The following is a 25,617-nucleotide window of genomic DNA, read 5'->3' on the forward strand; positions in this document are numbered from 1 at the left end:
GTATTAATAACCATAGATTGGCAACTTACTATAGAAAAGTAGTGAAGTTAGGTGTCCTCACTAGGAAATATCAATCTCTCTTTTTGAAGAGTAGAGGAAATCCCCTCCCCAAGCAGCTTTATACATATATATTAATATAGGCTTTTAATATACTCTTTTTCAAATGTGGTTAAGAGAACAACACCCCCCTTTTCTTCTATTCCTGTGAGAAGTTTAGGGGTGACCTAATTCCTATGAGAGAAATTTCAAAACTTATAAGTTATAATCTTGACTACATATTTCATAGAGTATTTTAGCTTGAATTGTTGCAATGTGGTAAACCCTTGGACTGGCCTAAAACTCTGTCTCAAATAAAAACTGCAAACCTATGGAATATTCCCATATGCTCAGAAATGTCAAAAATACTGGGCAAGGGTTGAGGACAGAAGATGGAGGGTAGAATAAGATACAAAGGATGGGAAAGGGGAGATAGCATTGTGTTGGATACCTATAAAATCTGAGTAAACCCAGGCATCAGTGCCCACTGTTTCTGGGACCTCAGACTGTAGAGCCTCTCTCATTTTCTCTCTCCCTCTCTCTGGACCCCCACCCCCACCCCTTGTGAGGAATACTGGTTATGCACAACCAGTATTCCTTCACCCTTAACCCCACCCACCCACCCTGTGAAAATACTGGCCCTTGCCCCCTCCCTTTCTGAGGATGCTGTCTAGACCCAGGCAGCATTCCTCATTCTATGCTCCCCCCCACAGCTCTGCATAAAGCCATGTGAACTCTGACAGCAACGAGTCTCCTGTCTGCTCATTAGAGTGATTTTGGGGGTACAAGTCCCCCCAGAATTTCAGTCCACACAAGTATATTCATTTACACTTCTAAAAGTACTATTAGAAAGCATCCCTCCATCAAAGAAGGGGCAGGTAGGAGGCACAATGGATAGAGTGCCAGGCCTCAAGTGGGGAAGACTCTTATTACTGAGTTCAAATCTGGCCTTAGACACTAACTGACCCTGTTTGTGTCAGATCCTCATCTGTAAAATTTCCACTGCTTTTATAATACAGATATGCCTATTCAGATTATATCAAATCACTACCTTCCATCCTAAATGGTTAAAAGACATTTTTCATGTTGCCTTTCCCAAATTTAAAGGCTCTAGAAGTCTCAATTATAGAACTATTGAATATAGAAGTCTTGATTCCAAAAGAACTTTTAAGGACATATAAAAAATAGAATAGATATGTGCCTTTAAGAATGCTAACAAAAATGTCAGTTCCCACAAGATAAGAGAATATATAACATGTATATCTTTACAACATAGAAGTGTTCCAACTTTTTTGTTTAAAAACCTCCACACTATTCATTAGAAAAATGCAAATTAAAATAATTAATAATTAAGACTTATATAGAACAAAAGACACCTGAAGTACTTTAAAAACTTAAAGTAATCAAGGGAAACAATGGGGTTAAAATGAATGCATTCCTTGCAGAAGAAAGTGATAACTAGAATACTAAGAGACTTATGGCACTTGAAAGGCATATAAGATACTTAAGATACTTTGAGGTAATCAAGGGAAACCATGCAGCTAAACAGATTACATTAACCAGTAAGAAGGTGAAAACTAAGATGCTTAAGATATTTATGATTCTTGAAGGGCCTAAGACAGAGCTAAAGCACTGGGACTAAATATACTTTATCACTATGAGGGAAATGAATAGACAGAGAGAGAGAGAGAGAGAGAGAGAGAGAGAGAGAGAGAGAGAGAAGGAGGGAGGTAGGGAGAGAGCAGGTAGTAAGTTGAATATGATGGCATGATTTTTTTTAATTAGGAGATAAGAAAAAAGAATACATTGAGAAAAGAGAAAAGGAGAGAAATTTGGGGAAAATTATCTCACATTAGAAAGCATGTAAGAATCAATACAATGGCAGAGAATATGGGGTGGCAAGCTGATATTTAAACCTTACTCTTACCCAAATTGGCACAAAATAGAAATAATATCCACACTCAGGTACAGAAATGATAGATCCAGGAGGATTCCCCAGAGGCAGAAAAAGACATGCTTTGTAAAACCTACCCCCAGACTCCTGGTAAAGACTGAGTAGTGAACTCAGAGGTTCACAAATCATGTCATAGACATTTGGCTTTTCTAATTAATTGGCTTAAAACATAACTGAAGGACTGAAATATTCTTGACTATATTAACATAACATTAAAGTTTTATCTTGGACAGAAATGACCTTCATACTTTTAAATGCATCCTATTCAAATTCTACTCCCGGGAAATTCCTGACTAGTTATCACAAACTTTGAGTTATGTTGCAAGGACAGAGTGACTTTCTCTACTCTGTCACTAGCACTATCTCATGTTTTGGATGGCACACCAAAGAGAAACCTTGTAGATTAGTATTGTTGAATGTATTTACTACCTTATGCAGCTATGTACCTTTAACTGGCCTACATACTTTGATAAGGCTTGAATACTACTGATTGACAGAGAAAATGTGTGCTTCTGACAAGTAACTTATTTGTTCATGGAATGTATAAAAATCACTCTTAAATGCCCAATAAACCAGATCTTCGCATTTCACTCTTGTGAGTGTCCCTAGGTTCCCCATGACTAAGTTACTCTCTACATGCCCATCCTTTTGTCTCTGTCTCTCTCCCTACTCTAGTTCTCTCACTCTCTAACTCACAATCAAACACACTCTCTCAGAGTTTAGAACTTAGGCTGTGTCTGCAGGTAAGAACACATTTGCTGCAATTCGATTCCTTACCACCTGAGCTAACCAGCATGGGGTTGGACATTGCCTGCCTTTTAACAGTAGCTACCAGAGTAACCCACAAGGTGAACATTTCTTTCCGTTCATCTCAGAAATCTAACTGGGATAAACTGGGAAAAATTTTTCATAGCAAGTCTCGCTGATAAGGTCTTCATTCTCAAATATGTAGAAGAAGGTGAAAACTAAAATGCTTAGTAATATGAAGCATTTCCCAAATGACAAATGGTCAAAAGATATGAACAGGCGATTCTCAGATGAAGAAATTAGAACTATCATTAACCATATAAAGAAATGTTCCAAATCATTACTGATTAAAGAAATGCAAATTAAAGCAACTCTGAAGTACTACCTCATACTAACTAGACTGGCTAATATGACCAAAAAAAAGAAAAATTATAAAAGTGGGAAGGAATGTAGAAAAATCAAAAAACTAATACACTGCTGGTGGTGCTAAGAACTGATACAACCATTTTGGAGAGCTATCTGGAACCATGCCCAAAGGCCAATAAAACTGTGCATACCATTTGACCCAGCAATACTACTACTAGATCTGTACCCCAAAAAGACTAAACATAAGGGAAAAGAATATACTTGTACCAAAATATTCAAAGCAGCTCTTTTTGTGATGGAAAAGTACTGGAAATTAAAGGGATATCTATCAGTTGGGGAATAGCTGAACAAGTTGTGGCATATACTTGTAACAACTATTTTGCCATAAGAAAAGACAAACAAAATGATCTCCAAAAAGCCTGGAAAAACTTATATGAAACATGAAAAGTGAAGTGAGCAGAACCAGGAAAACGCTGCACATAGTATACTAAGTAAAGACTCCTTGCTGCAAAATGATTCTGCAAAATGATTGGCAAAATGATTGACAGGGACATGTGACACAGAATCACATGAGAGCCTGGGTCAAGATTCTAAGGTCCCAACTGAAACCAGACTTCTGGGGGAAGTTTGGAGGTAGTTGTGATTTCTATCTTTCTACAAGTTTTCTGGTCCTTTTTGGAGATACCAGCTTGAGAGGAAAAAACCTGCTTGAACTGGCTGCAGGTAGCTAGACAGAAGACCAAAAAAGAACCATTCCTTCTCTGCTGGACCTACTTTGGACTTCACCTCTGGGATCTTGGCTCATTTACTGAACTCTGTTTTGTGAGGTTCTGTTTGGGGGGAACTTTTATTTAGCCTAGATAACATCCATTAGGATAGTATTAAGGGAATTTAGGTTTGGGGATAATATTAAGAACTTTTCCTACTCCTTTGTTACCCTCCTTTCTCTCCCATTCACATCAATAAACTTAAAATATTTAGATGTTTCCCTCTTGTCTCTTTCCCTTAAACAATCCCATTATAACAGTTTGGCTGGGCCAGCTAGATTTATATTGATTATTGTTAATTGCATGTTAAATTGTGAGTTAAGTATAGTAAATTTACTTAGGAAAGTTCAGTTGAGCCAACATTCTAAAGCCTCTCTGAGCTGCCAGGAGCTGAGGGGGAAGACCTAAAGGAATTCTGTTGCCTTGGCTTACTTAGGGGAACCATTTTGACTGCACCACATGCTCCTGATGGCCATTTTGAAAAAAATTTTTTTGGTATTTTTGTAATTTTGTAACAACTTGTATATTGTATGTATATTGGACGTTGTAACACCACCTATACTGTACTTAATTCTTCTGTAATGGTTGACGTAAACATGTCTTCAGATATGTTAGGCACAATTTTACTGTTAATATGGGAGTACATGTTGTACATCCCTTATGGTATATTTGTGGGTACCCTAATATATGTCACCTTATATTGGAATTTGATTATATGAAACCTGTTATAGGAAATTAAATATGGAACATTTTATAAAACAACTTAAATATAAACCTGGAGTATATAAACAATGCTGATAATAATAACAGCAATGATATCAATATTAAACCATTAAACAGATTAGAGCAAGAAGAGGCAACTGGAAAAGTTAATCTATGTGATGACCAACTGTGAATGACTTAATTATCAACAAGGCAAGAATCCAGAACAACTACAAGAGACTCATGACAAAAAAAGGATGCCCATCTCCATAGAAGGAACAGACAGAATCTAAATGCAAATTTAAACAGATAATTCTTTATTTCCTTCATGAAATTTTCTCTAATGTAGGCAATGTAGGCAACATGTGTCTTCCTTTACAACATGATGAACATGGAAATATATATTGTATGATAATATGTGTACAATCTATATAAAAACTTTTACAGTGGTATTTTCTCCAGTCCAGTCATAGTGGAAAGACAGTACAATAGAATATACACTAATAGCTAATAGTCAAAACACAGTAGCTTAAAATGATTCATTGTAATAGAACTTAACAAACAAAATAAAATCTTAAAACAAGCAATCAGCAAATATAATATATGTGACAGGATACAGGCACTGAATTCAAGAATTTTTTTTTCCCCAATTCAGATACAGAGATTTCCAGAAAACAATGGAGTCTGAAAAGGCTTAAAATCCACCTCCAGACTCTTTAAGGTTCTTTTCCCTCCCCAGTATCATCATCCATCTAGGTTCTTTTTTGTCACATCTCTGTTCTCCCATCATGAGGGAGAATTCCTCAGTGAACATAGTGTGGAGGAATCCCATATTGGATGTATTGCAGAGACTGGGCAGGCCAGAATGGCAAGGGGGTATAGGGAGATGAATTTCTCCCCTGAATCTCAGGCTTTTTCAAGGTAATTGCCAGGACCAGAGCACCAGGAATTGCACTGTCTTTCTGCTATGACTGGACTGGAGAAAATACCACTGTAAAAGTACCTTTGAGTTGTTTGTAACAAGAGGTAAGGGTCCGTTTAGTAGCTGAAGTAAAGTGCTATAGCACTACTCCTCGTTTCCACATTAAAATGGATGAGACATATAAAAGACATGTGTTTAGAGCTGTTACAGACTCATGCCAAGAGGGTCAATATTGTAGTCCTTACCTCCACAGTACAATGGATGGGACATATAAAAGATGTGTCTTTAGAGCTGTTACAGTCCTGTGCCAAAGGAGGGAGCAAACCCAAGGGGTTGGTTACCCCATAATGGGTCTTATAAAGTTTTCCTAAGGGGCATGGTATCCCTAAATGGCCCCCAAGAGGGAGCATTTCAGCCAAGATTGAAAGCCATGAGCTTCAAGGGCTACCTGAGTGGATCTAAGTGGGGGGATCACATAATTATCATAGGGATTGCATAATTGTATAAAACTAAAAAAATCTTTTGAGAAAGAAACATATCAGGAAAAGGAACTCGATAACTCTTTAAATCTAGAAGATGAATTGTTTGAAGAAGGCACCATGACGATGCCTGAAGAAACCTCCACAGTATCAGAAGACTGAGAATGAACCATGGAGAATAACTGATTGAACTGTGGGGGGTTATAACACATTTATTTTATATGTATACTCTTATGCCAAAGGAGACTGCCCCCTAAATGACTTTTTGTCAATGCACCTATCAGTCACTGGCTTTACTGTCTTTCCCTTTTATCCCCAAATTGTTATAATTTATAAGCTGGTTATGTTGGGAGACTAGTCTCCCAAAGGATCCCAGGGGGAATTTTTTAATTAGAATCTGTTAACCTAAAAGCTATGATCCCCAGCAAAACTACAATTCCGAGCACTCCACTCATTTCCTGTTGTTATATGTTGACGTAGACAGGATATAAATTCCACATCTCACTCTCTTTGCTTCCTGTTACAGCTTAGGTAGAGTGGGGAATTTTGAGCAGGTAGAAAAACTTAATCACATAGTTCTATTTTGTCAGATAATAAACTTTAAAAAATAATATTTGGAGGTATTGCACATTAATTTAAATCCTATAAGGTTTAACCTGAAACTAGAAAAATAGAACAAAAAAAATAACCTTTCATTCTATTACTAGCATTAACTGCCTTTCTTCTATAAATAAAATCTCACTCCAAACTTATATTCTTCCCCAAAACACTGGAAAATATTTACCATATCCCAGAATTTTTCCAGATTAGAAAGAATCATGAACTCATGAAAAGGCACTAAAAAGCTGAAAACTGAAAATACAGTTTAAGAACATCTAGGGTAATGTCGAAGAGAGAGTCGGTTTGCAATGAAATAATAGTACTAACTTAATATTATCCATTTTCCTCTCAGAGTAGCAAAGAATTTAATTTCATTCTTTAGGGGCATAAGTGACTATACAAAAAAAAAGGCTTGCAAGAATACAAATAAATTTTGAAAAGGCTTACATCTTAAGCACGTGCAATGATACTAAAAGTAGGCAGAATCAGAAGTAAACACTGTTTGCAAAATACAAGCTGCTAACAAATTCAAACTACTATAATAATTTTAATGTCATTTTCGAAGAAAACCTATCACAACAGCTTGATGCAAAAGATTGAGGAGAAAAATGATCCTTTTCCAGGAAGCCCAGATTCATCAGAAGTGACATGATACCACAAATACCTTTCTCAGCAGCTTTTTGTAAGGCATCTTCAATTCTTGATAGATCTCTCTGTTTAATTTCCTGCAGGTATTTTTCTTCTTTTCCAGCATCATATTTAATACCTAAAGGCATAAAGTTATTTTAAAGCAGTTATTAAAATGATAAAATTTCTCAGACAGGAGCAAATTTATTATGCATGAAAACATTTAAAAACAAACTTCAAAAACAGAATATTAAAAGGAAACTAAAATAAGAAAAACTATCACCTTTAATTAGGAATTTATATAGAACCTAAAAAATATAATAAATAAACTATGAAAGTCTTTTTTTCTATAAAAATTAAATGTAACTTATTTCATCTTAATAAAAAACTTAGCAAAATTAATGTATTAGTAATTATGATAAGAATTCAAAATAGTTCTATAAAATATAAAAATATTTGATATTTATAAGTAGTTCCTTTTTATGTTCTTCTATTTTACATAATATAAATTTATAGAAGTAATCATATTTCTGATTCACTATGACATGTCAACAGTTAAATAATAAAATGACTTACTTGCTCCAGGGACAACAAGTAGATACAATCCTTCTAATGTTGCAATGACTGCTTCCCCATACAAATTCTTCCAAGGAATCTTCAAAGTAAGCTTATCTAAAGAAAAATAATTTCAATCTTAAAATTTTAAACTATATACATATCTAAACCTTTATTAAAAGGATCCTCTCTTATTGCCAACAATGCTGGCTTCAACAGAGTGAACACGTCCCAAACACATAGAACCTATTCCAAAAAAAAGGTAAGTATTATTCTCATTAATTGACATTATAAAAGAACAAGAATTCAATACACACTAAGGAAAAAAAGGATCTCTAAACAGAGACAGGGTGACTATCAAAGTCAAACAGACAATTTCCTGAAAAGGGGCTGTGATAGGACCATTACTGAAGGCAAGTTGGCACAGTGAGAAACCACAAAGAAACTGAATCAATGGTTTATTTTAGATATTAAAATATTATTCTGAGAAGGGATACAAAAGCTTGATGCCAAAAGGACCCATTCCACACTCACAAAAATGTCAAAATTCCCATTGTAGACCAAGTAAAAAAGTAAAGTTTTTAGGATCAGTTTAAGGAATCCTACCCTAGGAAATCAACCTATATTTATAACAAAAGAAAGGTGTGGCTTTTTATAAGACTCATGGGGAAAATATCTCAGAATCCTGCACTGAAAATCCAATACTAGTCCACAATGCAACATGGCAGTGGAAAAAAAAAACAAAACTAAAGACATCTGGGGGCTATACTGAGAAGCACAGTATTCAGAACAAAGGATGTGATAGTACCACCATGCTCAGCTATACTCAAGATTATATATATATAAGTTTCCATCAATTCTGCATCCCTAATTTTAGGAAAGACAAGCTATAGAGAATTCAAAGAAAGATAATCATAAATATCATGACATGAAAACTTGGTGGATATTCGATCTGGAGAATAAAAGTTGTAATGAGGAACAGTATAAAGGTCCTCAAGGATAAGAAGATCTTCATGAAGGCTTGTTCTGCTTGGCTCCTGAGTGATATAAAGACAGAAAAGAAAAAAGTTTCTGCCTTCAAGCAGTACCTTCCACTGGATACTACAAAGGAGATTCTTTTTCAGATTCAAATTAGCCTAGAAAGCCTTTGAGGTCTCTTCCAAGTCTTTAAGATTCTGTGAATCTTAGGTTAGACATGCTACTGGAAGGGGAGACTTGAATTTATTTATGAATTATAATAAAGTAATGGTTTTATAAGGAAAAAGAATGTCAACTTACCAAAATTCCTTTCATATCAAACTACTACATAATAAAATAGAAGTGAGAAAAGCTGAAAAAACCATTTTGTTTGCTTAAAAAAAAATAAGGAATAAAGGCTATATTTAAACCTGACATAGCATGTTATTTTTGCATTATGAAAAATGAAAAAGTGAATCTCCTGAAATTGTAAGATCAAATAAAAAAATTTTAATTATAAGATGATATGTTGTTGTTGCAGCCATATCACAATAAAATTTTCCAATTGCTTACTTTCTTTCACTTTCTATTTTTCCCATTTTATTTCATCAATACATTTTTAAACACCCATTTCTTAATAATAATTAGAATTTGCCTAGGAGCCTTCTGAATTATGTTCAAATTTTTTAAAAGAATGTCATACAGAATTAGAGGAAAGTATTTATCTAAGGTCTTAGAATAGTTCAAGTAATCTGTGCAAATCTTACCTATTTGCCCAGCTTTTACTTTAAAGGGAACATCCAATTCACTCTTGATAAGGGAAAAAAATAAGATCAATGTTATTTACAAAACAAAATTGCAAAGGCTTAAAATCACTTCAATTAACAACAAAAAATAAAATAGCATCAATAGAAAAATATAAAACCAAAATGTTTCAGTTGTATCCCTTATAAAAGATACTTTTTAAAATGGAGAAAACAGAAGTTATAAAGGATAAAACTTAAATAAGGATAGAATTCTTTTTTTTTCTTTAGTCAATTTAGAACATTATTCCTTGATTACAAGAATCATATTCTTTCCCTCCCTCCCCTGCCCCTATCCCTTCCCACAGCCAAATGTGCAATTCCACTGGGTTTTATATGGGTCCTTGATCAGAACCTATTTCCATGTAGATCCCTCCAAGTTGTTCAGGATCATTTCATTGCCATTAATGGAGAAGTCTATTACATTTGATTGTACAATAGTGTATCAGCCTCTGTGTATAATGTTCTCCTGGTTCTGCTCCTCTCACTCTGCATCAATTCCTGGAGGTCATTCCAGTTTCCATGGAATTCATCCACTTTATTATTCCTTTTAGCACAATAGTATTCCATCACCAACATATACCACAATTTGTTGTCATTCCCCAATTGAAGGGCGTCCTCTCATTGTCTAATTTTTTGCCACCACAAAGAGCACAGCTATGAATATTCTTGTACATGTCTTTTTCCTTATTATCTCTTTGGGGTATATACCCAGCAGTGATATGGCTGGATCAAAGGGCAGACAGTCTTTTAGTGCCCTTTGGACATAGTTCCAAATTGTCCTCCAGAATGGTTGGATCAATTCACAACTCCACCAGCAGTGCATTCATGTCCCAACTTTGCCACATCACCTCCAGCATTCATTATTTTCCTTTGCTGTCATGTTAGCTAATCTGCTGGGTGTGAGGTGATACCTCAGAGTTATTTTGATTTACATCTCTCTGACTATAAGAGATTTAGAACATTTTTTCATGTGCTTATTAGTAGTTTTGATTTCTATATCTGAAAATTACCTATTCATGTCCCTTGCCCATTTATCAATTAGAAATTGGCTTGATTTTTTGAACAACTGATTTAGCTCTGTATAAATTTGAGTAATTAGACCTTTGTCAGAGGTTTTTGTTATGAAGATTTTTCCCCAATTTGTTGCTTTCCTTTTAATTTTGGTTGCTTTGGTTTTGTTTGTACAAAAACTTTTTAATTTAATGTAATCAAAATTATTTATTTTATTTTTTGTGATTTTTTCTAACTCTTGCTTGGTCTTAAAATCTTTCCTTTCTCAAAGATCTGACGTATAATATTCTGTGTTCACCTAATTTACTTATAGTTTCCTTCTTTATATTCAAGTCATTCACCCATTCTGAGTTTATCTTGGTGTAGGGTATGAGATGTTGATCCAAACCTAACCTCTCCCATACTGTCTTCCAATTTCCCTACCACTTTTTATCAATTAGTGGATTTTGGTCCCAAAAACTGGGATCTTTGGGCTTATCATAGACTGTCTTGCTAAGGTCACTTATCCCAAGTCTATTCCACTGATCCTCCTTTCTGCCTCTTAGCCAGTACCAAATTGTTTTTGATGACTACTGCATTATAGTATAGTTTGAGATCTGGAACTGAAAGGTCACCTTCCTTCACATTTTTTTCATTATTTCCCTGGATATCCTTGATCTTTTATTCTTCTAAATTAACTTTGTTAAGATTTTTTTCTAATTCAGTAAAAAAGTTTTTTGGTAGTTGAATGGGTATGGCACTAAATAAATAAATTAATTTGGGTAGGATTGTCATTTTTATTATGTTAGCTCATCCTACCCATGAACAATTGATGTTTTTCCAATTGTTTAGATCTAGTTTTAATTGTGTGGAGAATGTTTTGTAGTTGTGAAGGATAGAAATCTTAAGGGTAGATTAAGATAGGGACTGGGCTTGTGATTTCATTGATGTAGGGAATTCCTAGATGAAGTAACTTCCTCTACCAATATAGGTTGGCAGCTTCTCCACAACTGGTAGTCTTAGAGAGGTAGCTAGAGCACTGAGAGATAAATCACTTACCCAAGGTCACAATAATATGCATAAAAGGTAGTTCTAGAACCCAAGTCTTTCTGGCTATCTCATTAGCAACTATATTATGTGAGCTTTCATATCTGTTACTAAAATCAGAGAAAAATCTGGAACTAGAAATACATTTTATTTTTATTACAACAAAAATGCTGATTAGAACAACGTAAAATAATTATTTAAAATGATCAAGTACTAAAAAATTTTATGATATTAAAAATGTATTGGTAACTTGTCTTAAGTTATTTTTACTTAGGTAAAAAAAAAAGGTAAATTTTTTTAAATATATTTTATTTGATCATTTCCAAGCATTATTCATTAAAGACATAGGTCATTTTCTTTTCCTCCCCCCACCCCCCATAGCCGACTCGTAAATCCACTGGGCATTACATGTTTTCTTGATTTGAACCCATTGCTATATTGATAATATTTGCATTAGAGTGTTCATTTAGAGTCTCTCCTCTGTCATGTCCCCTCAACCGCTGTATTCAGGCAGTTGCTTTTCCTCGGTGTTTCTACTCCCATGGTTTATCCTTTGCTTATGAATAGTGAAAAAAGGGTAAATTTACTAACTAAAATGAAAAACTATTACAAGTTCACAACTCTTGGAAAACTGTAGCAATTGTGAAAAAACAGATAGATTTCATTTGAATTGAACAGATGACCACTGCCTCCTTACAATGCACTCTGTGACAGAAATATCTTTGCATAAATAAGCTGAAAATGAGGGCTGAATAAGTCAAGAAAGAAATAACAGATTCCAAATATTATTCATAAATCAGGGCTTAATTTAAAAATTAGTGACTAATGATGGTCAAAAATAAATTTATCTAGTATCCAAAATACTCAGAAAGTCAAACCACCAAAATATTTCAACATAATTAACATGAGAAATTATATTCAGAATCATCACTTGGACCACTGTAAGGTGGTATAGCATATGAATTTTTAAAATTATATCATAGAAATAAAGCTTTGTTGTAGAGTATACTTCATAATATTCTTCTTTCATAGCTATCTTAATAGTTGATTAAAATATTCAGAGTATTTCATTCCTCAACCACTCAATATAATCGAAAATTTACTCAAAAATTCTAACAACATTTTAAACAAAAAGTCTATGTTTTAGCCAATTTTTTAAAAAGCCTAGCTCTGAAGGAAGCACTTTATCTGAAGAATAGAATCTATGACTCTATCACTAATAAATATACATAAGACTATATCCATATATATTTATACTGTGTATTTTGGATGCAAACTCTTATTTAAGGAATATCTCCACAAAAATTCAAGAACTTTCATGCCATATAAGGCAAATAGTACATGGCCAAAATGCAAATCTTCTTCCCTCAAACAACACAGAAAAGTCAAAAAAGAATAAAATATATAAGAGCCAGAGAGCAACTAAGTAGCTTAGTGGACTGAAAGCCAGGCTAGAGACAAGAAGTCCTAGGTTCAAATGTGACCCCAGACATTTTCAAGCTGGGTGACCATGAGCAAGTCACTTAACCCTCATTGCCTAGCCCTTACAGCTCTCCTGCCTTAGAACCATTCTAAGGCAGATGTAAGAGTTAAAAACAAATAGCTAAGAGCTAGCATTTATACAGCACATTTGATCCTCACAGCAGCCCTATAAGGTATAAGTTATTGTTATCCCCTGTATTATATATGAAAAATCTGAAATGGAGACAGGTTACATGACATGTCCAAGGTCTCATGGCACCATAATTTGAACCCAAGTGCTCTGCTTCCAGATACTCTATTCTTTTCGCTATATCTCCTTTCTATTATTAATTTGTTCATTAAATTATTTTAAATAGCTGGAGCAAAATTAATTTCAGTCCTGCAATTATCCAAATAATAATTAATTCTGAATTAGTATGGGTGAGAGTAACAAAGTTTTACTTCAAATATGCACCAACAAAAAAAAAATCTGACTTTGGAAAAATCAAGTTCTACTACTGTAAAATTCCATTCATAATAGTCATCCTCACATCAACAAGAACAAAAATTATTCATATAAAACATTTGAGCAACAAAAACACTCCCTCAGGTGCTCTCAACTTTTTCACTGGCCTAGGATAGCATTACAACAAGTAAGAAAGAATGTTTTTTCTTCATGTGATTTAATCAAAATAAAACTATTAACTATAAGCTTACTAGTCAGGATTAAAAAATAAGCATAATTCTGTATTTCATCTTCTCCAAATAATAGCAAACTCCCTTTGTTGTTTACCTAAATCTGGGTTTCTTATTTTTAAAAATCAAACTCATGAAATACAACTGCATAAATTAAATAAATGTTAAGAAATAAAGAATAAAATTTCAATATCAGTAAACTTTAGTTTTCTTTATTTTTTTTTATCTTTTCACTGTAACCAAATTGGGGGGAAAAAAGTACTATATCTGAAGATACTCTTTTGACATATAAGGAAAGCTCAAGGTTAATCCTAAAATTTTCCTACAATAAAGTTAAATATCACTTATTTAGTCCTTTGGGGTTTGCAAAAAGTTCTCACCTAGATGGTTCTCTCAAAAACGTTGTGAGGCAGATAATATAATTATTATAATCCCCATTTTAAAGATGAGTAAAATTAAATGTTGAAGTTAAATGACTTGTCCTTAGTCACAAAGCTAGTAAGGAATGGAGGCAGCATTTGAATCCAGGTCTTCCTCACTCCAAGTTCAGCACATTATCTACTGTACCAGACATGTCAAACTCAAATAGAAATGGGGGTCACTTAATGGTGCATAAGGATCCTTCTTGTAGGCTGAATATGGACTTGGTTTTAAAATGTACTGTGTTTTACCCAGCCATAGCACTGCTGGGTCTGTACCCCAAAGAAATAATGGACACAAAGACTTGTACAAAAATATTCATAGCTGCGCTCTTTGTGGTGGCCCAAAACTGGAAAACGAGGGGATGCCCATCAATTGGGGAATGGCTGAACAAACTGTGGTATATGTTGGTGATGGAATACTATTGTGCTAAAAGGAATAATAAAGTGGAGAAGTTCCATGGAGACTGGAACAACCTCCAGGAAGTGATGCAGAGCGAGAGGAGCAGAACCAGGAGAACATTGTACACAGAGACTAATACACTGTGGTATAATCGAACGTAATGGACTTCTCCATTAGTGGCGGTGTAATGTCCCTGAACAACTTGCAGGGATCCAGGAGAAAAAAACACCATTCATAAGCAAAGGATAAACTATGGGAGTGGAAACACCAAGAAAAAGCAACTGCCTGAATACAGAGGTTGAGGGGACATGACAGAGGATAGACTCTAAATGAACACTCTAATGCAAATACTATCAACAAAGCAATGGGTTCAAATCAAGAAAACATCTAATGCCCAATGGACTTACACGTCGGCTATGGGGGGTGGAGGGGAGGAAAAGAAAATAATCTATGTCTTTAACGAATAATGCTTGGAAATGATCAAATAAAATATATTTAAAAAAATAAATAAAATAAAATAAAATGTACTGTGTTTTATCATATTTTCATTTATTGTCTTAAATATCTTCCAATTACATTTTAATCTGGTTTGAGTCAATTATCAGACACCTCCACAGTATGACACACTATTATTCCTTATAAACAAGGAACATATATTCTACATTCCTTTTTTTGTTAGGTATCTAACAACTAAGTTATTCATTAAAACTAGCAAATTATTTTTAGGAACTTAACGAAGAGCAGTTGGTTTATTCTCAAATACTTACCAAAGCATTCTCTTTTATTTGCAGATTATCTAAGGCCACATTACCTAAAAAACAAATTTTAAAGTGAGCAGGAAAATAGCATAAAGTTAGCATAATAGTCAATTTTAATCTTCATCAGTACTATTAATGTTGGTGTCAAAGTATGGAAAATATATAACTTATTACAGCAGAAATTTCAAACCATTTAGGTTGTCTGATATTATAGGGAGAATTTAGTTTTGCCTTCACTGGAGAACCAGGACCCCAAAATTTTAAATGGTTCAACGACAACCATAAGATCATTCAAAAAAAAAAAGACTAATACAGACCCAAGAGATTAAATAGTACAGGAGTTCTTAAACTGGAGTTGGTGAATTTGTTGTTTTTGTTTGTTTTTTATTAACTGTATTGCAACACCACTGGTTTCCTTTGGAATATTATAAGTTTTATTTCATGTATTTAAAAACATTCTTATTTAAATTTTTTTTAAATTTGATTCACCAAACTACCAAAGGGATCCATAACTTTATAAATTTAAAAACCTTTGATCTAGTCCAAGGCCTTCATCAAGAATATCTCTTAATTCATTTGTTTTCAATTTATATAACAAAACACAATTTGCTATATAAATTTTCATTTTCCCTCCTAAAATTACATGTTTCAAATTCACGAGTATTTACATCTTAATTTTAGTACTCTGAAATCTCCTAAATCTATCCTCACTTTAACCACATCAAATTATATTCACTTTTATTCAGATGTCATTAAAGTATCCTAGTGTTAAGAGATGTTTTCTCCTGGTTTCAAATACAGATGTTACTATATCTATTTCTAAATCCCTTGGTAAAATTACAATTGTCACCCGTTTTTGTTTCCATATGAACTAGTCACAAGTATCTCTAGATTAAATTCTGATACCAGTTTAGACAAATGGAGAGTCGTTCAGATCTATCCCACTGAATCATTAACTCCCACTGAGAAGTAGCATCCACTACCTTAAGATGGTAAAGGAAATCAGAAATTCTCATATCTAAGTGAATTACAAATGTTGAAAACCATGCTTCAAATTATTCAATTTGGTCCAACATGAATGTAGGTGTGCCTTTTGAAATTTATATTCCTATTAGTGACTTAATCTGCCTCTCAGCCAAGTCACAGAAATTCATTTTTTTTTTTAATTTTAAAACCTTCCCTTCCCTCTTAGATTCAATACCATGTATTACTTCCAAGGCAGAAGAGGCATATGGGGCTAGGCAATGGGGGTTAAATGACTTGCCCAGAGTCACACAGCTAGAAGTGTCTGAGGTCATATTTGAACCTAGAACCTCCTATCTCTAGGCCTGACTCTCAATCCAGAGTCACCTAGCTGCCCCTCATTTTAAATTTTTTAAATAACCATGCTGCTTTCTTAAGAATTTCAGTTCCTATAATAGAAAAGTCAAAAATTATTAGGTCTTAAATGGAAATATATTGAAGACAACCATAATGTCAATGAGACTTTATTTTTATTTTCTGAGACAAAATATAGAATTACAATGTAAAATCATTTCATTATTTACTTGACCTAAAAAAAAAGGAACCAAGAGTCTTTCTCCTACCTATAATCTAGCAAACAAATACTTATTTCCTCTCTGACAAATATCTATGTTATCTAACTAAATAGTAAGTATAGCATTCATTCTATAGGTTATTTTATTTGCAGAATAGGAGGAAACACCAGTTCTCACACAAATAAAAGGAAGACAGAGCCATTAGATTAGATTAGCACCAGTAACTGAAGTTCATTTAAACATAATTAATTTAAATTTAATATAGTCTAGTACTAATACCAGCACACTTCAATGACAACTGAATAGCAGAATGTAAGAATGCAAAAAAAAATCATAAAGTACTTAACAAAATGAAAGCATACCAAAGATGGAATTTAAAAATTTATCAAATCAAAAATTAATAAAATATCTAAAGTCACAATTACTAACTCAGTACTGGGCCCATCTCTCTTATCCCTCTATACCATTTCACTCAGTAATCTCAACAACTCTCATGGGCTCAATTTCCTCTGATGTCAACTCCTGCTACTTATCTAGTCTAACTTCTCTGCTAGCCTCCAGTCTCATATCTCCAACTGCCAAATGGACACCTCATTGTGGATGTCCTACAGACATCTTAAACTAAAAATGTCCAAAACTAAATTCATTATCTTATCCCCCAAACCCTCTTCCCATCTAAATTTCCCTATTACTCTCAAGGACATCACCATGCTCCCAGGCTCCCAGCTCATGACCTATATGTCACCTTCAGCTCCTCATTTTCTCACAATCCCTGTCTGTCTGTTGCCAGAGCCTACTGATTTTGCCTTTGTAACATCTCTCAAATACATTCCTTCTCTCCTTTCATACTGTTGTTTCCACCTTGGTGCAGGCCCTCATGGATTACTGCAACAGCCAGCTGGTTGGTTGTTCTGCCTGTTCCAAATCTCTCTCCACTCTAGTCTGTCCTCCACTTGACTATCATTTCTCTTACTATTTAGTGACTTGTAATATTTTTTCACATTGTTTTACATTATGTTTTAACAGTATGCAACTCTTCTTTTGATAAATGTTTATTCTTAATCTTTTACTACTTAGCTTCCTTACTTTCATGATGAAATGCCTTAAAAATAGAAGACTAACAAAAACCAAATTATATATCCATGCCAACACAATTTAATCCAAGTTACAACATCTTTGGTTTTCTGACATACCCTCTGAGCTATGTATTACCTTTGAAAACAACTATATCCTGGACACACCTCAAATTGCTAAAGGCGGTACAATTTCTCTCCTGGCACTAGCTGAACAAAACCTGATAAACCTTCAAACTTGTGTGGGCAACAACAAGTTCACCACTAGCCACTTTTCTTAAACCCTTGAAAATAATTAATATCAAGGAAGATATCAGAAGATCTGACAGTGCCACTGTAATATTTTTTTTCTTTTAAAATACTTTTATAAGGGCTATCTTAGCTTTATAGTGCTAACTTTATACAAAATTTTCCAACTGTGAAATTAGTAGACGCATCACAGAAAAATAAGGCTAAGTTTCTAGATTAACTAAAATATCTTTGGTGGGAAAAATTAGTAATAAGGAAAACATAACAAAAACTCTGATTCTTAAAGTACTTTAAGTTTTACAAGGACAGAATTTTGTTCAAAAAATTCTGATTTCAGCCAGAAATTTATTTATATACATAAGCATAGCATGAAAATTTCTACAACTATTAGTATACCTCTTCTAAAAAGCTACTTTTGTCCTCAAACAAATAAGATTATTTCCATACTAGTGCCTCCTGGCTTCATTCGTTCAATACACTAACCCCATTTTTTTCATCCTTCCAATTATTTGGTACTCTTGTGTATATGCCAAAGTTAGCTATGTAAGACTATCACTGCACGTATGAGGTATTTCATTTTGCTTTATGATTTTATATATGTCCATCTCACTTGTTTCATTTAATAACAAGCATTTATTACATGCTTCCTCTAATCCAGGCATAGTGCTAGGCATCGTTAATACAAAAACTTAAGCTCACATTTTATTGAGATAGTATGTATACACTTAAGCATGTACAAAGGATAAACAAGATAAATACAAGGTAATTGGGGGAGGAGAGGCACTAGCAGCTGGGTTATCAGGAAAGGTTTCCTGTGGGAAGTAGTACCTGAACTGAACTTTGAACAAATCTAGGGATTCCAAAAGACAAGAGTGAGAAGGGACATAGAGGGTCAGGGCATGTAAAAACAAGGATACTGGAGAGGGAGTGCTGAGCAACAAAAAAGCCAATTTGGTTGGACAGAAAAATGTTCAAAGGAAAGTAATTTAGAATTATGAGAGGAAGTTAGGTTGGTGGTAAGCTGTGAATTACTAAATTTCAAACAAAAGTAGCTTGTGCAAGATTCCAGAACAGCAGTAACAGGAAGCCACTAGATTATATAAAGCAGTATTGACTTGGTCAGAACTGTTTAAGGACTATTATTTTGGGAGCTATGTGGAAGGTAGGCTAGAGAGGGGAGAGACTTTAAGAAAGGGTAATTAGAAGGCTACTGCAATAAGAGTTCAGCAGATGAGAAAGAGAGTAGTAACAGGCCAAGAATAAGATAGATATGAAAAATGGGAGATCAAGATTTGGCAACATCTTCAAAGGGTTCTATGGTCCCTGCCTCCTCAGCAGGCACAACTACTGAAGATCCTTAAAAAGAAAATTCTAGATATCAAAATCCTTGCCTCTATCAAACAGTTCAACATCAGACACAGAAATAACTTTAATAATGAAAATAACTTTAAAGAAGATTCATTACTATCTGCTTTGCCACTGTACCCTAAGGACCAAGGGACCTTTCCATCTAACTTATAATTAAACTACATTTAAAAAAAGATTATATCTGTATATATATATATATATGTATGTGTATATGAACATACATATATTTATATATCGCATTCTATGTAAATATGAAGACACATATGAGAGATAGAGACTGAACTACAAATAGGAGCAAATAATACAGTCCTTACCTTCAAGGAATTTAAATTCTAATTGAGGAGTATAACATACAAAAGGAAGAGGGGAATCATAAAATACAAGGCTGCTCAGCTTCTGAGGAGGCAGAAAAGCCTTAAAAGGTAGTAGAAAGTGATGTGAGTATGGATGGAGTGCCCCAAGAAGTAATGTCTAAGACAAAACCCATGCATGCAAGATTAGAAGGGGGAAAATTTTACAGAAAGTATCTCTGACAAAGACTTCATTTCTAAAATATAGAGAGAATTGAATCAAATTTAAAAGAATACAAATCATTCTCCAAATGATAAATGGTGAAAGGATATAAACAGGTAGTTCTCAAATGAAGAAATCAAAGTTATCTATAAGCAGATGAAAAATGCTCCAAATCACTACTGATTAAAGAAATACAAATTCAAACAATTGAGATACCCCCTTCACATTTATCAGATTGACTAATATGACAAGAAGAAAATTATGAATGTTAGAGGCATTGTAAGACATTAATACATTATTGATAGAATTGTAAACAGATACAACTATTCTGGAGAACAATTTGGAACTGTGTATACCTTTTGATCCAGCACTGTCATTACTATGTCTGTAATGCAAAGAAATAAAAAAAAAGGTGGGGGGGTAAAGATCTACTTGTAAAAAAATATTTATAGAAGCACTTTTTGTCCATCAATTGGGAAATGTCTGAACAAAAATTATGACAGATGATGGTAATGGAATACTATTGTGCCATGAGAAATGATGAACAGGAAAATTTCAGAAAAACTTGGAAAGACATATGAACAAATAACAAAAAAGACAAATAAAGGGAAAGGGCAGCTAGGTGGCTCAGTAGTTTGAGAGCCAGGCCCTGGGATAGGAGGTCCTGGGTTCAAATCTAGCCTCAAGACACTTCCTGCTGTGTGACCCTAAGCAAGTCACTTAATCTTCACTGCTTGGACCATACCATTCATTTGCTTTAGAACCAATACACAGTATTGATTCTAAAACAGAAGGTAAGGGGGAAAAAAGAAAGAAAAATGAAGTGAGCAGAAGCAGGAGAACACTATATATAAGTAATAACAATACTGTACAATAATCAGCTGAATTGTAAATGATTCAGGTATTATCAGAAATGCAATAATCCAAGACAACTCCAAAGGATTCATGATGAAAAATACTATATACTGCCAAAGGACTGATGGAATCTGAATGCATATAGAAACATACAATTTTTCCACTTATTTTCTTCCTGAGTTTCTTTTTGTATGTGTGATGTGTCTTCTTTCACAACATAATAAATATATAAATATGTATGTCATGATAGCACATATACAGCCCACATCAAATTACTGTCTCAGGGAAGGGGGGAGAGAATTTAGACTGCAAATGTCATAAAACAATGTTAAAAATTATTTCTACATGTAATTGGGGGAGGGGAAAGAATATAATAAACATTCCTGTAGAAAAAAGAGAGAGAGAGAGAGAAAGAAAGAGAGAAAGAAAGAGAGAGAGAGAGAGGGAAGGAAGGAAGGAAGGAAGGAAGGAAGGAAGGAAGGAAGGAAGGAAGGAAGGAAGGAAGGAAGAGGAAGAAGGAAGGAAGGAAGGAAGGAAGGAAGGAAGAAGGAAGGAGGAAGGAAGGAAGGAAGGAAGGAAGGAAGGAAGGAAGGAAGGAAGGAAGGAAGGAAGGAAGGAAGGAAGGAAGGAGAAGGAAGAGGAAGGAGGGAAGGAAGGAAGGAGAGGAGGAGGGAGGGAGGGAGGGAGGGAGGGAGGGAGGAGAGGAGAGAGAGAGAGAGAGAGAGAGAGAGAGAGAGAGAGGAGAGAGAAGGAGAGAGGAGAGAAGAGAGAGAGAGAGAGAGAGAGAGAGAGAGAGAGAAAGAGAGAGAGAGAGAAAGAGAGAAAGAGAGAAAGAGAGAGAGAGAGAGAGAAAGAGAGAAAGAGAGAGAGAGAGAGAGAAAGAGAGAAAGAGAGAAAGAGAGAAAGAAAGAAAAGAAGAGAGAGAAAGAAAGAAAGAAAGAGAGAGAGAGAGAGAGAGAGGAGATGAGAGAGAAGAAAGAAAGAAAGAAAGAAAGAAGAAAGAAAGAAGAAAGAAAGAAAGGAAAGAAAGAAAGAAAGAAAGAAAGAAAGAAAGAAAGAAAGAAAAGAAAGAAAAGAAAGAAAGAAAGAAAGAAAGAAAGAAGAAAGAAAGAAAGAAAGAAAGAAAGAACCTCACCAATCAGAAGAACCAGCCCCAAGCAGAGATAACGCCAGAGTAGACAGACTGATTTAGTCAAGAAAGCTCCAAGTTCTTGAAAGCAGACACTGACTAGCTTTTCCACTTACATCCATAGTATTTAGCAAAGTGCTTCTGGACAGAGCCTTAATGTATTTTTTTTTCATTCACTGGAACTATGACATACTTCAAGAGATATTCAAGTCAGATATTATTATCCTCAGTCCTTTTGCTAATGAAACTAAAGCTCAGAGAAGCTGAGACAAGACTCATTTCCTCAACTATAAAACAAGGGATTGGATAAAGTAAACTGTAGATTCTTTCCAACTCTTATTTCTGACTCATTTAAGGACATACAACTAGATTAAGGTAAATGCATTGCTCACTCCTACTATTTGTGCTTTTCTAGTCTTCTGTGAAGATTTTAACATCCTCGAGGAATAAATCTAAGTTTTCTAATCCTTTTTTAACGTTGCTAACTTAACAGGTGTTCTATAAATACTTATTGCCAGATAACTGTAAGTTACTGTTAACGATTAAAATACTAAAGATCATGAGTTTGTTGCTATCTCTGGAAGCAAATGTCAACTTGCTGAGATAAAATTTTCAAACTTCTTTTAACTTTTTAGACAGCTGAAATCCAACTAGATTTAAACTAAGAAAAAAGAAAGCCCATACTGAACAGAAAAGGCTTATTCCCCAGAGTGAAAAGCTTTCAAAGTCAAAAGTTTAAAATATTTTAATGCTTAACTCTGTAATAGATAAATGATGAATCCTCAAAGTCCTAAAACGTTGTTTTCCTAATTTTATATATTTAATATTGCCTTAATATTTTTCTTGCTACACTTATTAGTGGAGTTGTAAAATGATCTAACCATTTTGGAAAAAGATTTGGAGTTATATAAAGAAATTGATTGAAATGTCAATGCACTTTGAAACAGATTTCAGTGCCAGGCTCATGCCAAAAAGCAAATGAATACTAAAAAGAAAGGTCCCAATATACATCAAAATATTTATTTTTTTAAAAACTTTTTATAATAAATAAAAAGATGACCGTCATTGAAGGAATGGATAAACAAGTTGTCTGCCATATATGAATGTAGTAGAATATTACTTGACTGTGAGCTCCTTGAGGGCAGGAATGTCTTTTGCCTATCTTTACATCCTTAGCACAATGCCTAGCACATAGTCGTGTAAAAATGGAGATTTTGAACCCTAGACTTCAATCCCCAAAAGTCCTTGGTATTTTCCAGAATTCCCTATAATCTCACCTGAGTCTCCAAGTAGGCGAGATCACAATTGGTATTTAACTGGCACAGTAACACCACGCTCTTCTCTGCTATTGCAATGATGTAATAAATTTAGTGGTAAGCTAAACGCAGAGATTTTGAATGGGCTAATCAGCCATGGGCACAGAGATTTTTATTTTTGTATCTTTGATTTCTAATAATCCTTAATAAATCTCATAAAATATAATATTTTTATTAGAGATATAATTTAATTTTTACAGTTTTTGACAACCACAAGATTGGACGAGAACTTCTCAATTTTTTTTAAGATAGCCTAGATAATTTTTTTAAGCCACATTTCTCCTGCCAAGGTTCTCTTGATTCAGCTCACTCCTGCTGCCTGCTCCTGCCTCCAGACACCCACACTGCAGCCTCTATCCATCCGCTCCTAACCTTCTTGACCCTGATTGCTCACCTGGTTCTGGCCTGGCCCCAGCCTCAGCCTCAGGCCCCAGCAATTCTACTTCTGATCTGCTACTTCTTGAGTCAGATTGCCCCAGGACAGCCCCAGGACCCAGGCTTCTGGTAGCTGCCACTGTGTCTTCGGAATCACAAACCAACTGGTAAAAACTGGGGTTTTCTTTCCTTAGGCAACAATTAGCCTCCATGTGGCAGGGGGAAGGGGGGGAAGGGGGGGTCAAGGAGAAGGAAGAGACTTTTCCAAACAGGAAGTTGATTACTAATATGGCTTATTCTATGAGAGAGCCGGGCATTGCGTATTTCAAAGGATGGCTTTTGAGTGCACTGATTCTTTTCCTTATTTTACCTGAGATTCAGGGGAGAATTCATCTCCCTGCAACTCTGTGCCATTTGGGCCTGCCCAATCTGAGATTCCTAAAACCCATGTCCTCCGCTATGGGAAATCTCACAGTACTGACAAAAAGAATCTCAACGGATAAAACAAACAAACAAAAAAAAACGAACTTTAAAGAGACTGGAGGTTACATTTTTAAGGCTTTTCAGACTCCAATGTTTTATAAAAATCTCTGTATTTTATTGCATTTTGCTGATTGTTTTGTTTAAGGTTTAATTTTGTTGGTTTTAAGTTCATATATTAATGTATCCAATACTATTCTGCTACACTGAATCATTTTAATGTACTGGGTTTTAACTACTGTTATATTCTGTTGCTTTTCCCCTATAACTATACTGAACAAATATTATTGAATAAGCCCATATTTTAAAAAAACAGCCTTTTTTCTATTTTTACTTTGTAAATTTTCACATAAAGGATGGATGGACTTCATCAAAACTGGTTACAATTGTATTACAACCTTTGGAAAATTTAATGAGCTAAATATCTCAAATTGATTTTAAGGGGTCTTCAAACATGATTTTTAGATTTTTTTCAACAACTGATCATTTTGCCTGCCTCTTAACAGGAAGTAAGGTCCATTTTAGTAGCTGAAGTGAAATACAATTATAATCCCCACCTCCCACATTTATAAAAATGTAAATGAATGGGACATCACAGTCTCATACCAAAGGAGCTGGGAAGGGCATGGTACCCCCTGGATAGCTCCCAAAAAGGGAGCATCTCTCATTTATAACTCTTCAGCTCACTTTACCCTTTCACCAAAACAATCTAGATTTCTTGATGATGTTCTAGACCAAAATAGGTTTTACTTTGTTTAAAAATGTTTGCCAAGGTTGAAATATTGCTACACCTGAAAAACTTGTGACAAGTATCCAATTTCTTTAAATGTCATATAGCAACTTATATGAAATATGATAGTGGGTTTGTTTGATATTGTAATTAACTGGGCTAGTGAGAATTTTGGGGATATTGATACCTTTTGAATGTGCATTACATGTTGTACTACTGTTCTTTAGTAAAAACTGTGAAAATCATTTGCTTGTACTCACAGTAGATCATGGCCAGGCTTGAAGAGGAAATGGATCTCATTTTTTGGTGAGAAATATTTGTATTCTGTATTTCCTTAGCTGACACAGTGTGTCAATGATTTTAAGCTATATTTTTTTATTTTTAAACTCGTTTATTATTATATTTTTCTTGCATGTGCAATATACTATTTCAGTTTATTTTTTCTTTCCTTTTTATATTTGAAGCACATGTCACCAGTACTAAGATTTTCTTTAACTTTTTTTGATTTTGCAGTAATATAAGTTTAAGATACGTTTGCTATAATGTCAATGCATACCCAAAAAGCTTTAGACTATAAAAATGATGCCATTGTTTAAAAAAAATTTTATAGGACTTTGCTTAATGATTTTATACAAAAAGAGCCATTGCACAGTGCCAAAGAAGCACAAAGCTAAATTGCATAGTGCCAATCGAGCACAA

At 34.4% G+C, this 25,617-nt stretch overlaps 1 protein-coding gene across 4 annotated transcripts in view; it reads right to left on the minus strand.

Moving 5' to 3' along the window:
• The window catches only part of VPS13C (vacuolar protein sorting 13 homolog C), a 213,826-nt gene that overhangs the window by 175,904 nt on the left and 12,305 nt on the right, over nt 1–25,617 (minus strand). For all 4 annotated transcript variants that reach the window (XM_056807955.1, XM_056807953.1, XM_056807969.1 and 1 more), the window contains exons 2-5: nt 15,302–15,345; nt 9,480–9,522; nt 7,777–7,872; nt 7,238–7,339 (exon numbers count right to left, since the gene is read on the minus strand). In XM_056807955.1, the coding sequence (XP_056663933.1) occupies nt 7,238–7,339; nt 7,777–7,872; nt 9,480–9,522; nt 15,302–15,345 (285 nt within the window). The remainder of the gene's footprint in view (nt 1–7,237; nt 7,340–7,776; nt 7,873–9,479; nt 9,523–15,301; nt 15,346–25,617) is intronic.

Source organism: Monodelphis domestica, chromosome 1 (assembly GCF_027887165.1).
Source record: "Monodelphis domestica isolate mMonDom1 chromosome 1, mMonDom1.pri, whole genome shotgun sequence".
Lineage (NCBI taxonomy): Eukaryota > Metazoa > Chordata > Mammalia > Didelphimorphia > Didelphidae > Monodelphis > Monodelphis domestica.